The sequence below is a fragment of the Mytilinidion resinicola genome (assembly GCF_010093595.1).
Source record: "Mytilinidion resinicola strain CBS 304.34 unplaced genomic scaffold BDZ99scaffold_5, whole genome shotgun sequence".
NCBI classification, from domain to species: Eukaryota; Fungi; Ascomycota; class Dothideomycetes; order Mytilinidiales; family Mytilinidiaceae; genus Mytilinidion; species Mytilinidion resinicola.
This window is the reverse complement of record NW_022985441.1, coordinates 400,466-413,649: the sequence shown is the minus strand read 5'-3', so window position 1 is coordinate 413,649 and position 13,184 is coordinate 400,466. Positions and strand designations below refer to the sequence as shown.

The window sequence follows — 13,184 nt, the reverse complement described above, 5'->3', positions numbered from 1 at the left end:
TCCGACCTGATCAATCGAGAGACTCCTAACATCACGGGCAAGTATGAAGATGACTATTGTGAAACAGGTTTTTGATATTCTTTATAGTGCTTTTTTCGTTTTCGCTGTAGATTAGTTGTCGGTGGTACTCTAAGAAACGTTCAAGACCCTTTCCTCTCTACACATCAACGTGTGCTTGTGAATACCCTCTTATCGCCTCTCCATGAACAGTCTGTCATGGTGGAAACAAATCAAAGTAGAACTACTTATCGCCTTGCTGATTAGCCAACATTTATCGCCCAGGGTATGTGACAGATGAGTGTCAGGTATCAACGACTCTGAATCGGCGCTGGAATCGTTGAAGTTGCGCAAGTAGAGGACCTAAAACTCGGGTTTTTCCAGAGTAATATCCCTAATGCAGACAAAGAACGAATCTTTCGGCATCTCTTCATAGAAATTCAAATTTCCGCCATATGGCTTGGGGCTCAGAGCATAAAGAGTAGAATCACCTTCGCCCAGCTCGATTCCCTCCGAGATGGTTGTTTGGGAGTCTGAGTCAGCAACTTCAGACTTCGAATCGTCGGTTTCCGTGTCGCTGTCATCAGAGTCTTGGTCGAAAAGATGGCGTTCCTTGGTATCAAAAAGAATCGACAGTCGCTCCTCCATGGCCTCTTCGCATTCACCACCTTCTTCTTCGCCACCGAGGTACCAGATCAGGCCTTTGGCAGATTGCCGGGGAAATGCGGACTGCAGCGACTTGCTGGCGAAATTACTGCCCTCGGAAACCGTGTTTTGAAGCCACTCGCTTTCAAAAACATCTTCAGTCATGCCCAAACATACACAACAATCTTCAACTTCCTAGTCAGTTAAGATGAATAGCTTGAACAGCATCTTCCAATCAAGCGAACAGGTCAAACCAGGAAAAGACGAAGCTTGAAAGGCAGTACGCTTCGAAGTCGGTGATACCTGGGCATCGACACGAAACATTCGAACCGGTGCGCAAGCTGCCAAAGTACACCACTGGTAAGTTAAAAACCCCTACTTGTTCCATGCTGTTTCAAAATAACCTCTTAAATAGCCCTATCTGCAAGAAGGAAATCACCAAGCGCTGTTATGATAAACTCCATTGGGCTTGGTGTGAAGTTCCCCTCAAGAATGGCGAGTTGTGTGGCGAACGATTCCAAGTCGTCTCACCCGGGGGCTGCATGAAGCCAGGACATGAGTACCACAACTCGGACGAGAACATTCGCCTCCGAAACTCACGACGAGAGTTAGATGGTGGTGGCATGCGGAAGAAGGCTCCGGATGCCGAGGACACTATAGACAAAGAAGAGCTCCCTCCCGTTGAAGCACCACCAGCGGAACCAGGACCTTGGTTGACATATTGGGAGAAGCCTGAGTTCCGCAAGAAGCCCCCTCCTCCAGCTCCGCCAGCTCCGAAGACTCTCGGGGAGAGGAAGCCTAAGAAGATGGAGAACACAAACACCTACGGCTCCTTCGTTGAGAGAATCAAGAACAAGGTCAAGGCCAAAAAGAATGCGGCGAACTGAGGCAGAGTTTCATCATCCTGGACCCAAGATGGTCTGAGAGATTCGATGGACAGTGCGCTCTATTCTATACTTGTGGGGTTCCTGAATGCCACCTATTTCTTTCTCAGCAAATTTGCAAGAACAATAGAGACGAACATAGCACGGTGAGATTTTCGACCTTTTCGGTTAGATGTTTGATTTTCTGGAGTTATGGAATGGGACCTCGAGAGGCAGGTTGGCGTTGAGATTGCGGAGGGTCCGTGCAATGGGCTTGCACATGATGCGCTAATCTTCAACATTGTCGATGGTCAGCTAGCTAGCTAGATTATACAAGACACGTTCTAATATTCAAGCTCATCGATAGATAATCGTGTGCATATTACGTGACGACTTATCAGAGATCTGCTCACAGGATTAGCATGGTCACGTGTCGGTACTTTCAATGGGGGGTTTCAAAGCTCTAGAGATCTTTTGACATATTGATTTCATTTCAGATAGAAGCTGCCGAGCATCGGAAGGTTCATTAACACTTTAGCTAGAATGGAGAGCGCTCAGATGCTAGAATGGAGAGCGCTCAGATCGCGGTGGGAACCTCCAGCATTGCATATACTGTACACGTCCAGCAAGTTCCATTGAACTATGTTCCGCTAATGGAGAAGTTAATAGACTCACTCATCTGCAAACATACGCTTGGTCACTTGATTGAAGCTTTGAAGTGAAACTTACTTGGAAACTAGCCTGAACTTAGGGGAAGAATTATAATGATATCTGACTACAAGATACATTAGTGCGATTACGTGTCTTCGAGGATGTGATGGAGTTAAACTTTTTTACCTTAAGAATCTCATTAGTTCTTTACTAGCAGTATTGCGCATTTTGATTATCTTCGGACAGTTCCAATTATCAGCGCTTGGCCAGGCGGAGGAGCTACCTAGCTTTATGCATAACTAGGGACCTGCAATTCCAAGTCTATATTATCAACTTCAGGCCCAAGACTCGAATAGAAAAGGGAATTTGAAACTCTATGGAAACCGAAAGAAAGCAGCGCTTAAAAATTCAAACCGCAGAATCAACACGCCATAACGTTTCGCAAACGCTCCTGAAGCGCATCCTCGCCTTCTTCCCAACCGCCTTCACCAAGCTGTGTGGTGAAGGTCCACGAATGGGTTCGTGGAAATGCCGATTCGAGCACCTTATCAGCCGCGTCGGCCGCACTGCCATTACCGTAAAGCGCATCATGGAGTGCGGTAAACATGGCGCTCTTCTCCGTGAATTTCGCATCCGAGTCTTCGCCAGCAACATCGCGCATGGCTTTTGCGTAGAAGTTCCGATATCGATCGAGTTCTTCCGGTGAAAGAGTATTATATTCCTCTCCGGGCCAAACATATTGCGGTTTCCAGTCGTGGCGAAGCCACATAGGAACAGCAGCCGAGCCAACACACCGGGGAACGGTTTTGATGCCGTCAAAGTCAATCAGACCGGTCACGTTGCCGTCATCGTCGATGTACACGTTCTGGAGATCGAGATCGGCGTGGGCGAGAACAAAGATTTCGCTACCAGTAGAGTCGTCCGCAAGGTCGGACTTGGTGAATGGCGGCATGGCGAAAGCCATTCGGAGAATCTTGTGAATCCCGCCTACTCGGTCATCAATGCGCGACATCGTCTCCTTCTCTTGCAGAGCTGCTTCATAATATTCTTTGGCGGTGCCGAAAGCAGGGATGGTCTTGAGCTCTCGGGCGATCCCCAAATCCTCTGGGTGATCTTTGATATCCTTTGGCACCCGGAAGGTGTGTGTCGGTCCAACTTCTGGATTAACATTTTCATCGAAATGGAGCGTGCCGATCTTGTCGAATTCCAACTTCCCGAACTCATTCATTGCTTTCGCAAGCGACGTGAGAATGTTTTGTCGGATCTCTTCGATGTTGTGTTTATGTTGGTACCAAACCTTGTGTACGGGCTTACCCTCGACAAAGCCCATCATGATGTAAGGCGCACCAATGGGATTACTGAAGGTGCAGTCGAAGCCGAGTATCGCTGGCACAGGCGCGTTGGTGTGCATGGATAGGTGAGCCATTGTGAGGGCCTCAGACTTCATGTTGACAGCGTCCTCTGGAGTCCAACGGTCAGCATGTCCCGTGGCTGGAACCTTGATGATGACCTTTTGGCCGTTGGGAGTTTCCACAATCCAAACGCAATGGAAAGTGCCTTCTTCCTGGTCTAGGATCGAGAAATTCTCCGCATTAAGCTGCTTCTCCGGATCAAGGACCGTGAGAGTCAGGTCGATCAGAGCTTGATTCGAAATGTTCTTGATCGGTCCCCAGTATCGAGGATCGTCTTCTTCATCCTCTTCTTCTACTTCGTCCTCGTCTTCTTCTTCGCCCTCCTCATCTTGATTATCAACTTCTTTGTGCTCTTCGACGGGCTCGTTTTCGTGCACTCGAGACGGTTGAGCATTTTCCGGTTCTGTTGGCGCTTTTCCGAAGAGGCGAAGAATGTTTTGCATTGGCTTCAGCTTCTTCGTGGGAGGATGCTCTGGAATGGGATGTTCGACCTTGGCTTCTTTCGGGCGCAGGCCAACTGCGCGAGCGCAAGTCCGACCGACCTCGCGCACGAAGTCGCGGAACTTACGCTTCTGAGCCATGGCTAGAGTGATGGCTGTGCCTTGAGTGGAAGGTGCGGTGGAGATGGTGGTGGGTGGTGAAGGCTCGGAGCTAGTGACCGATCCGCTCCGCAATGAGGGAATCTGCACTGACTTATGTAAACTTATGTAAGCGTGTGCAAGGTGTTTGAATATGAATTTGCTAACGGACGTGTGATATGCGTGGAAGGGTCATTGTTGAGGAAGCAAATGTGCTAGAAAGATACTTATCCCTAGAACTAGGAAGTGAAAGGGCTGCGTCATTCACGAACAATGATGCTTGATTTTAGATCAGCACCTTCGAGTACAATGCTTTTGAGCTATATTCAGGAAAGATGTCGGTATAGGGACGAGTGAAAAGGCAGATTTGAAAGACGTATACTTAGACGTTGTACAATGTGCAATATGCCACCACACTATCGCCAGCATTCATTGCTAACAATGTCTTGCTCGGAATTCACTTTCACGATAGGGGCACCACGAAGGTCCACATAAGTATTGACACGTCGTTGTACAAAAGAGCTCTACCACAAACCACTCAAGTGCTACTCACATACCCACCAAATTCAACTTCCCCTAAGCAAACTCAGAATCTCCCTAACCCGCAAACACGTCAATACACCAAACCCAAGCTTTCCATCATGGTCAAAGCATTGAAGTACCGGAACATCTTGACCAAGACTTTGAGGAACCAATCGCACCATTGTCACGAGTGCAAGGGTACGATAAAGGAGTCCTGCTTGAACGTTCATGTCAGCTATTGCACAGCCGATGGTTGTGGCGAAATCTATAATGGTAAACCGGGCTGCTTCGTCCACAAGTATGTGGATGGCTACAACGCGGATTTCTTCGAGAAGTTCACTGGGAAGAAGCCAAATACCGCGAAAATCACTACGGGCTTTGGCATGCGCCAAGAACCCGAACCGGAGCAAGCTCCTGTAGAAGACGAGAATTGGAATCAGGCGTCCAAGCCTAAGCGGAAGGTGTATCGACGTAAGCCCCGTAAAGATGGAAACGAAGATGGGGAAGACCAGAAGGGCGAAGAAGCTGGAAAGAACGGCCAAAATGGTCTCAAGCAAGCAGGCGGCAAGAAGGGCGGCAACTAGCCGTGATGTCCATTCTCGGACATCAAATCCTCATCCAGGCCTGACTAACCCGCAGGGATCCAAGGATTGCTACCGCACCAGCCCTCTACTCATTCCCGTAAATATAAGCTCTAATCGCCGCTAATTGAGCAACTCTAGATCTGGTGCCTAGATGATGGCGCAGAACCTCGATGGCATATGTTGACTAGAGAGCTCGACTACAAGGCGTTTTGATTTTGCTTACACAGAATTGGCGTTCAGCTTTGATCTTTTCTGCTGGCAGTAGGACTCACAGAGGCCTCAGACCATATTAGTTAGCTAGCATCCCCAATACTAAACCCCCCTTACCCCTCAATGAAGTAGATTCCTGCAATGTGATGTCGTGACAGAAACCTCGAGCTTGACTGCGGATATCTGGCCATCAGGTTCCTTGCGATGTGACATTGTTAATAGAATCGAGCGAAGCCATGACAGTACCATCGTGCGTGATTTACAAGTCTTAAGCCGGGATTTCGAAACGGGGCGAGCGATGCACTCGAGTTTCCGAATCAGCAAAGGTATTCAGGACCTCCTGGAAGAACCGGCACTACGGGCGCACCAGATAGCTCCAGATACGATAGTTTGAATCGAGTCGTCGGCTCTCTCAAACCTTCCCGCTACTCACACCACTGAATTCCCACTAGCAACCTAGAACCATAAGCGGTCGCAAGTAACCCAATCCCAAGGCCTTCAATTTGAACATACCTCTAACAGTATACGTTCATATTGAGAATCATCTCGCCCCATACTTGCGGCTCTTCAAAGCTGCCTAAACGCGTATAATAATATAGGGGTTTCGGTGCCCGTCGTAGTAGCCATACTAGCTCCCATACTTGGTTGTCTTTAAGCGAGAGCGTCTGCCCCTCACAGAGCAGCCATGCACACTGGGCGTGAAAAAAGTGGCATACTCATCAAGCACTCTGCCTTGCGTGTACAACTGCCTGCCACTGTCTGGGGTGCTTCAACAAGTTTCCATATAGTCCAAGGTGAAGGGGTTCTATCTCGTTCAGATTCCTCAAAATACCTTGAAGCACCCTAAGCAGTGTCAAATAGGTGTACACACAAGACAGCTTGCTGTAGAATAGGAATGCTACCTTTTCCATGCCCCGCGTGCCATGCAGCGCTGAAGCCAGCTTGGTTCACAACTTGGCGCTCTGCTATGCGGAGTTTATCTGTCTCGTGGCAAGCTGTATGATGGTTAGACGTATTTGTAGAGCTGGGGAATTAGGTACACGTAAAATTACATATACGTACTGATGACTATGGGACTCTGGTTCCTGTCGAGTGAGTTGAACGCTAGCGTGACCGACATTTCGATACCGAAAGAGCCGCTGCGTTGACGGCCGTATGCCAACGTTATAAGTTATATAGACTTGACTAGCGGATGGTGATAGCAGAGGGACAATGAAGGTAAGTATCGCTATCGAGAAAGAAGCTGTTGAACGGCCGCCTGCAACGACGACTAAGGGCATAGAAGGTCGAGGGACACTGCAATGTATTGTTGGGGAGCCTCGTGTAAGTGAATATTGCGAGAATTATGTGAAGTTCGCGTTGTTTGTTCGACGCGTCGCTCGTTGGTCGCGATGGGGTGAAGTGGTGATGATGAGGGGATGTGGTGTCCATGCACAGGTGACAGTACTAGGCCAGAGGTCTGGGCACACGGGATTTATCACTGCTTGGCTCTAATCTTGCTCACTCGACACCACTGTGAGGAGCGGCCCAGCTGGTAAGTAGCCAGGAAGTCAAGAGGCAGTTTAATTTGCACTGCTTGAAACTTGACATCGTGCCTGGATTTGTGGAATTCCCCAAACAGCCCGAGTGGTAAATGCGTGTGCACAGACTTATGACCTGTCACTGGAATAGCGATGGCGACAAAACGGGTGTATTATCCAGATCCTCTATTTCGTGTCAATAGAATAAGCATCGTCCACCAACCTGTTGACTTCTTCATCAATTCAGTTCTTCACCGGCAATATAGCTATTGCAAAGCAGCTCGCAAACATTCCCGCAAGTTCTTTTTGTACGCTACTGGAAGTTTCTATGCCGCCCAAAAAGCGGTCCTTGCGTTCTGCAGGAGCTGCCCCCAAACGTCAAAAACCTAAACCACGTCGCCTCTTGCCTCTTCGACGTCCCAATGCTGCTTCTAGGGAACTGTAAGCTCGGCTCATTCTCACATATGTCCGCACTGTTTGGGATTCGTCTCATCTGAGGTGCAATGCTGACTTCAGCTACAGCCGTGAGAGAATCGTCAGCGAATCGCCGCTTTTGCGCTTACCCGCTGAGCTACGTCGTCACAGCTTCGAGTTTGTCCTCGGCGGGGCTCTAATTCACATCCATCGCGAGGATGGGAAAGTGCAGCTCTATCCTTGCATTTCCACTATATCCGAAGACGAGGCATATGCCCAGTCCAAGGTGCCCTTGGACATCCGTACAGATGATGATATCCCGCCGTTCGCTGACCGGCACGACAATTGCACGCCATCTCTCACTCGTCTCGGAAGAGAACGGCAAAAGCTACGTCGTGTCCACCGTCATCAACCTTTACACCTGGGTCTGCTTCGAGTGTGCACTCAAGTCTACTATGAGACCGCACTTTTACCTTTCAACTCAAACGTCTTTGCGGCGAAGTGCGGACCATCACTATCTCTATTCTTAGCTAGTCTTTTAACACAACAACGACGGGAACTCCGTGCGCTTCATTTCGATATTCCGTGCAGAACGACTCTAGAGGAATGGAATGATCACATCACTCCAAATCTCGTCAAGTCGATACCTGGATTACGAGTAGTACATTTGGACATGGCACTATACCAAATCGGGAGGCCCATATACAACATCAATCGGCACCCAGCTGTCCAAGCGTCGGGATATGCCCTCTTTGGAGTTCTGCGTCTGCAACGCCTTCCACTCGAGAGGTCACTGTGGTGATTCGCGACACTCGGGAGGTTGATGATTACCACCCTGATTGTTGGAAATTCCATTTGGAAGGAAAGAAGAAGAAATGGACGCATGACAGAGCAAACACGAGGAAGACTGCTTTCGGAATGGGACGAAGCTGCAGAGAAAGAGAAGTCGAAAGATAAGGAGCTGCGATTCAAATTTGGAAAAGATCAGGTGTATGGACATGGCAGGCCAGATTCGCCTGGAGGGATAGCAGAACGTATGCAGGCCTTTCACAACATCAACACTCGTGAATTCTTCGATCTCTGGAGTTTCTGATATGGCTTTATCTCTCATTTTGACCTCTCATGCGTAGGTAGTTTATCTGAAATAGTTTCATCTGTAGAACCACATCTTGCGCTTTGCTAGACTTTTGAAATATAGTTATGCAATTGATCGATTTCTGCATGAACGCACAAAAGCGCCTTAATAACACGAGCATTCCACGCACAGAAACTGTCACGCTGGGCAGGGAAAAAGTGGCACACTCATCAAGTACTCTACCCGTGTGTACACCCGCTTGCCACTACATGAAGTGCTTCAACAAGTTTCCACATAGCTCAAGGCAAAGAGCTTCTATCTTCTTTAGATTTCTGAAAACACATTGAAGCAACCCAAGCAGTGGCAGACAGGTGTACACACGAGACAGCTTTTTCTAGAATTAGTGTGCCACCTTTTCCATGCCCAGCGTGACTGTCTAGACCTCGCCGGGCAGACACGCTAACATCGGAACGCGAAGAAACGCGAGAATACGATGTCACGTTATGCGCCTCTTTGCGCCACCCCAGGCTGCGAGCTGAAAACCTCTTCCCCAGTTGTTAAAATAGAGCAGATCCCTTGTATCAATCAGCATCACACACATCTGAATTAAATTCTCAAGTCAAGCCTCACAATGGCACGAACACGATCCGTCAAAGTCGCCGCCAAAGAAGCTGCGCCCGATCCAACGACATCCCTCGACCCACCGTCAGACTCCGAGCCCCAAGCTCCACCACCAACCTTCAACGGCCGTCTCCAACAATTCTCCTACGCGTCAAGCTCGACTCTCCAAACATTCCCCAGCAAAGCGACGCCAACCCCCCGCCGCCTCCCCAAACGCGTCCTCCCACCCGCCGACGATGCCTCCACTACAACTTCCCCAAAACCCTCCAAAAAGCGCCGCCAAAGCAGCAAATACGCCGCGCCCTCCAAATACTCGCACCTCACGCCCTTGACCGACATCCTCGAACCCAACCTCATCTGCGTCTTCGTCGGCACCAACCCGGGCGTGCAAACCGCGACGGCCGGGCACGCCTACGCGCACCCCTCGAACCACTTCTGGAAGCTGCTGCACAGCTCGGGGCTCACCCCGCGGCGACTGTCGCCCTCCGAAGACCGCTCCCTGCCCGCGGAATACTGCATGGGCAACACGAACATCGTGGCGCGGCCGAGCAAAGACGCGGCGGAGCTGAGCAAAGAAGAGATCGCCGCGGGGACGAAGATCCTGGAGGAGAAGTTCCGGCGGTACAGGCCGGAGGCGGTGTGCATCGTGGGCAAGGGGATTTGGGAGGGGGTGTGGCGGTGGCGGTATGGGCGGGGGTTTAAGAAGGAGGAGTTTGCGTACGGGTGGCAGGCGGAGCGGGAGAATATGGGAATTTGTGGGGAGGCGGAGGATGGGGGCGCGTGGGCCGGCGCGAGGGTGTTTGTGGCGACGACGACGAGTGGGCTGGCGGCGAGCTTGAAGCCGGCGGAGAAGGAGGCGATCTGGAGACCGTTTGGGGAGTGGGTGCAGAAGAGGAGGGAGGAGAGGGGGTTCAAGCCGGAGAGTGTGAGAGAGGGGGAGAGGCAGTATCTGAGGAAGATGGGGGGGACGGAGGGCGGGTTGTTGGCGAAGGGGAATGATGGTGACTGAGTGCCCAGGTAGTCGTTGGAGCGTAGAAGAGACTTTTGGGCGTTGTATTTTTGCGTGCTCATTGCCGGCAGCGTATGATCTGATTGGCAAGAAAGCAATCTAATTTAGAGATCTCTTGGAAAATTAGGCGAGATCAAGGGTGCGATCTCGACGAGGAAGCAAACCAGGGCAGTTACCCACGACGGTCTGTATCAATTTCATAGGTCTCTCCTTAGCTTCGAAAGCAAACCACCGACATGTGGTTATAAAAATAAGGCTCCATGGTCTTGGGTAATCCCTGACGTACTACGCTGCAGAGAAATGGTACAACTGCTATAGAGAGGCATCTATAGTGTTCTTTGCCATCTTTTCTGGTAAGGCAGAAGGCAAGGCGTGACGCAGTACAGGAACGGGTACCAGCCTCGACAAGCTAGGAATCTGTACAACTCACGACACATTCTGAGGTACTACAGTGCTGGCTAGCCAAGTCAAACGGAATACCTAAGGATGGGGGCCTGATTCTCAAAGCTCGGTGTCGGTGAGTGATGAAACCTCGGAAAGTCTCAGACACTCGGCATCTCAGCTAGAAATGCTGCTGATTCTATCCATCACCGTGCCATAGTCGGCATACTGATATGCTTACCGCTTCTATGCGCTCTTCGATAAGGTGGTTGATAAGGAGCAGCAGAGTCAGTGGTCTGAAGAGGTCAACAACTAGCGCGCCTGCCTCACTCAAGCAACGCACCTCCCATTGCCGCGTCACCCTCTCCTCCACACATCAAACACTCGGCTTCCTCTCTTCTCTCTTCAAACTTCTTCAATTCTCCATCTGCTCCTTCTCTGCTTCATCTGCCACGCGGCTCCCCTTTGCTCACCAGCCCAGAGATGGGTCCTACGCGGCCATCCTCGTTCGACAACCTCGTGAGCCTGACCAAGAGAGTGTTCCACCGTTCCCTGTACTTTGGAGACGACCGATCTGAGTCTTCTCTTGCCCTCGATCTCGGCCATTCCTACAAAGACCGCGAGTTCGACGCGCTCAAGTGGGGCCCTATCCTCACTATCCCTGACGAAGCTGCTCTCGAGGTTGCGCTTGCCTACCGGCGACGCCTCTACCCTGAGCTGGATGATACAGATGAGAAATTTCCGATCGCCGAGCCTGGCGACATCACTGCAACTGTCAAAATTCATGCTGAGGGCTTCAACAACCGCGCCTTGATTATCCGATACAGCGATGGATGGGACGTCTGTGTGCGCATACCAGCTTGCGGATGGGTAAGTGGTACTGCAACTCATTGTCATCGAAGTTCTCGTTCCATTGTTTGATATCGTATAAAACCGCACTTTCCTGTTATGTGTTTCCCTGCTTTGGCACCCCAACCATGGACGATATCTCGTTGATACGATTCAATCTACAGGGCCCCAACTGGAGCGAGATGCATGCGAAGAATTTCCTGTCGCAAGCGTGCACCGTCCGATATATCCGCGAGAACAGTCAGATGCGGATACCTGACATGCTGCATGTAAACAACACCCTAAAGAACGCTATGAAGGCGCCATACATGATCATGACGGCAGTCGACGGACGAGATGCCAGCCATGTCTGGTTTGAAGACGAGGGGCTGACACCAGCTGGGCTTGAAGCAAAGCGACAGCATATCTTGAAGACACTGGCGGAGGGTGTGAGTGCACTACGCCATCTCAAGTTTGACAAGATGGGCACTCTGCATTTTCCAGACGGCTTCCCGATATCTTTGGAAAAGCGCATTTCAACTCCATACGTCGGCGAATCTTACAACCGCAACTTTGGCTGGCTCCCAGACAAAACCGGAACGCATAAGCACGACGCAATCACTCCTCCCTACGCGACATCTCAGGAGTGGCTACGATACCGGCTCGATCAGTGGTGGAAGGAGACGTGCGCCAAGGACAAGAAAGGAGCCTCCGCCCAAAAGCATCACGAGCACAAGGGCATGTACATGCTCTACGCTATGATGTTTGACTACTTTCCGTTCGCGAAGGCCGATCCTTCCTCCCCTGAGCCCTTTGTCCTCGCTCCACCAGGTATGTTCACATCCTGTTCCTTACTTGCTACCTTTCGTGCACAAATGCGATCTGAATTTTGCCATGATTGTGAAGACGCTGACCAGTTCCCAGATTTTGACTGGCAGAATACTCTTGTTGCTGATGATGGCACAGTCACTGCCTTCATCGACTGGGACCGAGCTGAAACTCTCCCTATCTATCTCGGATGGCCCTGCTACCCGAACTTCCTCAGCGCCGACTGGCGAGTGATGTACGAGTGGCCAGCGAAAAATGTCATGTCGCCATCCCACCTCGCCAGCTACCGCGAGGACTACGCTAGGTACATGAAGGAAGCTTGCGGAGCAGATAGCGACGCGTGGCGCTACACACCCAAGAGTCACTTCTTCAGCGCGATCGAGTTCGCCATCGGCGATGGGAAGCTTATGGAAGAAGTTCTTTTCAAGATCCTGGAGTACCTCATCCCTCGCACCCGCAAGGATGAGCATATCCTGCGACTGGGCACGGAAGGGTATGTCGAGGCGGAAGAAGAGTGGTTGCGCGCAAAGTTCGAAAAACTTTTCGCTTGCTAGAATTGGACCCGACTTTGGCTACCTCGGGTATGCATGTTGCTCCTTCCCTGATCCGGGCTTCCTTTGCTCTGTTTCCGTTTCAACATCATAGAGCCGGCATAGCGAGCGAGAGCAAGATACCCCTTCCTTTCTCCCTCTCTTTGCTTTTTTGTTGACAAGCTATGGCTGGGCCTGGGAAGCGGGAGCCGTTGGAGGCTCTTCATGTATACTTCCAATGGCAATAGCATTCGATGGGCAAAGGAGCGGCTGGCTTATGATTGTGTGCTTTACGGATCCCAGAGTGCCGATAGCCAAAGCGCCCACGGCCCAGAGCACCGACTTTGCGGAACTGCCCCAGGCCCCAAGAAGGCAGGCAAAATGATCGTGATGGTATGAAAGGGAGATGCCCCTAGGTAGATGAAATCATACCTTTCCTTCCAAAAGCCTAGAGTCCAAACCATGATGCGTATGCGACCAAATACGCCACGAGAAGAGAGGAATACTCAGACATAC

At 50.6% G+C, this 13,184-nt stretch overlaps 8 protein-coding genes across 8 annotated transcripts; 5 read left to right on the top strand and 3 right to left on the bottom strand.

The window, feature by feature from the left end:
• Positions 1 to 600: 600 nt before the first annotated feature.
• On the top strand, positions 601 to 1,529 carry BDZ99DRAFT_473659 (uncharacterized protein; the record flags this gene model as incomplete). The annotated part of the gene is made up of 3 exons (XM_033721848.1): positions 601 to 840; positions 920 to 1,002; positions 1,058 to 1,529. The coding sequence occupies 3 exons, from the start codon at positions 601 to 603 to the stop codon at positions 1,527 to 1,529; spliced, it is 795 nt and encodes a 264-aa protein (XP_033579869.1).
• An 837-nt stretch (positions 1,530 to 2,366) lies between these two features.
• Positions 2,367 to 2,884, bottom strand: BDZ99DRAFT_460237 (uncharacterized protein). Its single transcript, XM_033719343.1, has one exon. The coding sequence runs from the start codon at positions 2,815 to 2,817 to the stop codon at positions 2,578 to 2,580; it is 240 nt and encodes a 79-aa protein (XP_033579868.1). The 5' UTR covers positions 2,818 to 2,884; the 3' UTR covers positions 2,367 to 2,577.
• Positions 2,885 to 3,357: 473 nt separating this feature from the next.
• BDZ99DRAFT_350188 (uncharacterized protein) lies at positions 3,358 to 3,849 on the bottom strand (the record flags this gene model as incomplete). Its single annotated transcript, XM_033714497.1, has 1 exon — positions 3,358 to 3,849. A coding segment is annotated over one exon (492 nt), but the record flags the coding sequence as incomplete, so codon positions are not given.
• Positions 3,850 to 4,787: 938 nt separating this feature from the next.
• Positions 4,788 to 5,252, top strand: BDZ99DRAFT_517205 (uncharacterized protein; the record flags this gene model as incomplete). Its single annotated transcript, XM_033725155.1, has 1 exon — positions 4,788 to 5,252. The coding sequence occupies one exon, from the start codon at positions 4,788 to 4,790 to the stop codon at positions 5,250 to 5,252; it is 465 nt and encodes a 154-aa protein (XP_033579866.1).
• A 1,116-nt stretch (positions 5,253 to 6,368) lies between these two features.
• Positions 6,369 to 6,859, bottom strand: BDZ99DRAFT_244414 (uncharacterized protein). The gene is made up of 2 exons (XM_033713623.1): positions 6,515 to 6,859; positions 6,369 to 6,457 (listed from the first exon to the last, which is right to left on the bottom strand). Exons 1-2 carry the CDS (start codon positions 6,740 to 6,742, stop codon positions 6,428 to 6,430), a joined length of 258 nt encoding a protein of 85 aa, XP_033579865.1. The 5' UTR covers positions 6,743 to 6,859; the 3' UTR covers positions 6,369 to 6,427.
• Positions 6,860 to 7,223: 364 nt separating this feature from the next.
• Positions 7,224 to 8,613, top strand: BDZ99DRAFT_496032 (uncharacterized protein). The gene is made up of 2 exons (XM_033723417.1): positions 7,224 to 7,423; positions 7,505 to 8,613. The coding sequence occupies exons 1-2, from the start codon at positions 7,311 to 7,313 to the stop codon at positions 8,196 to 8,198; spliced, it is 807 nt and encodes a 268-aa protein (XP_033579864.1). The 5' UTR covers positions 7,224 to 7,310; the 3' UTR covers positions 8,199 to 8,613.
• A 440-nt stretch (positions 8,614 to 9,053) lies between these two features.
• BDZ99DRAFT_507093 (DNA glycosylase) lies at positions 9,054 to 10,403 on the top strand. Its single transcript, XM_033724219.1, has 3 exons — positions 9,054 to 9,176; positions 9,249 to 10,017; positions 10,110 to 10,403. The coding sequence occupies exons 1-3, from the start codon at positions 9,103 to 9,105 to the stop codon at positions 10,125 to 10,127; spliced, it is 861 nt and encodes a 286-aa protein (XP_033579863.1). The 5' UTR covers positions 9,054 to 9,102; the 3' UTR covers positions 10,128 to 10,403.
• Positions 10,404 to 10,965: 562 nt separating this feature from the next.
• On the top strand, positions 10,966 to 12,692 carry BDZ99DRAFT_517203 (uncharacterized protein; the record flags this gene model as incomplete). Its single annotated transcript, XM_033725154.1, has 3 exons — positions 10,966 to 11,352; positions 11,496 to 12,141; positions 12,235 to 12,692. 3 exons carry the CDS (start codon positions 10,966 to 10,968, stop codon positions 12,690 to 12,692), a joined length of 1,491 nt encoding a protein of 496 aa, XP_033579862.1.
• Between the last annotated feature and the right edge of the window lie 492 nt (positions 12,693 to 13,184).

Bases quoted from the DNA above. Each gene is read 5' to 3' on its own strand.
- BDZ99DRAFT_460237 (XM_033719343.1), bottom strand. From the start codon at position 2,817: ATGCGCGATGTTGCTGGCGAAGACTCGGATGCGAAATTCACGGAGAAG.
- BDZ99DRAFT_244414 (XM_033713623.1), bottom strand. From the start codon at position 6,742: ATGCCCTTAGTCGTCGTTGCAGGCGGCCGTTCAACAGCTTCTTTCTCG. The intron at 6,458-6,514 runs GTAATTTTACGT...ACCATCATACAG, and splicing joins ATAGTCATCAGTACGTATAT to CTTGCCACGAGACAGATAAA.
- BDZ99DRAFT_496032 (XM_033723417.1), top strand. From the start codon at position 7,311: ATGCCGCCCAAAAAGCGGTCCTTGCGTTCTGCAGGAGCTGCCCCCAAA. The intron at 7,424-7,504 runs GTAAGCTCGGCT...CTTCAGCTACAG, and splicing joins AATGCTGCTTCTAGGGAACT to CCGTGAGAGAATCGTCAGCG.
- BDZ99DRAFT_507093 (XM_033724219.1), top strand. From the start codon at position 9,103: ATGGCACGAACACGATCCGTCAAAGTCGCCGCCAAAGAAGCTGCGCCC. The intron at 9,177-9,248 runs GTCAGACTCCGA...CTACGCGTCAAG, and splicing joins ACGACATCCCTCGACCCACC to CTCGACTCTCCAAACATTCC.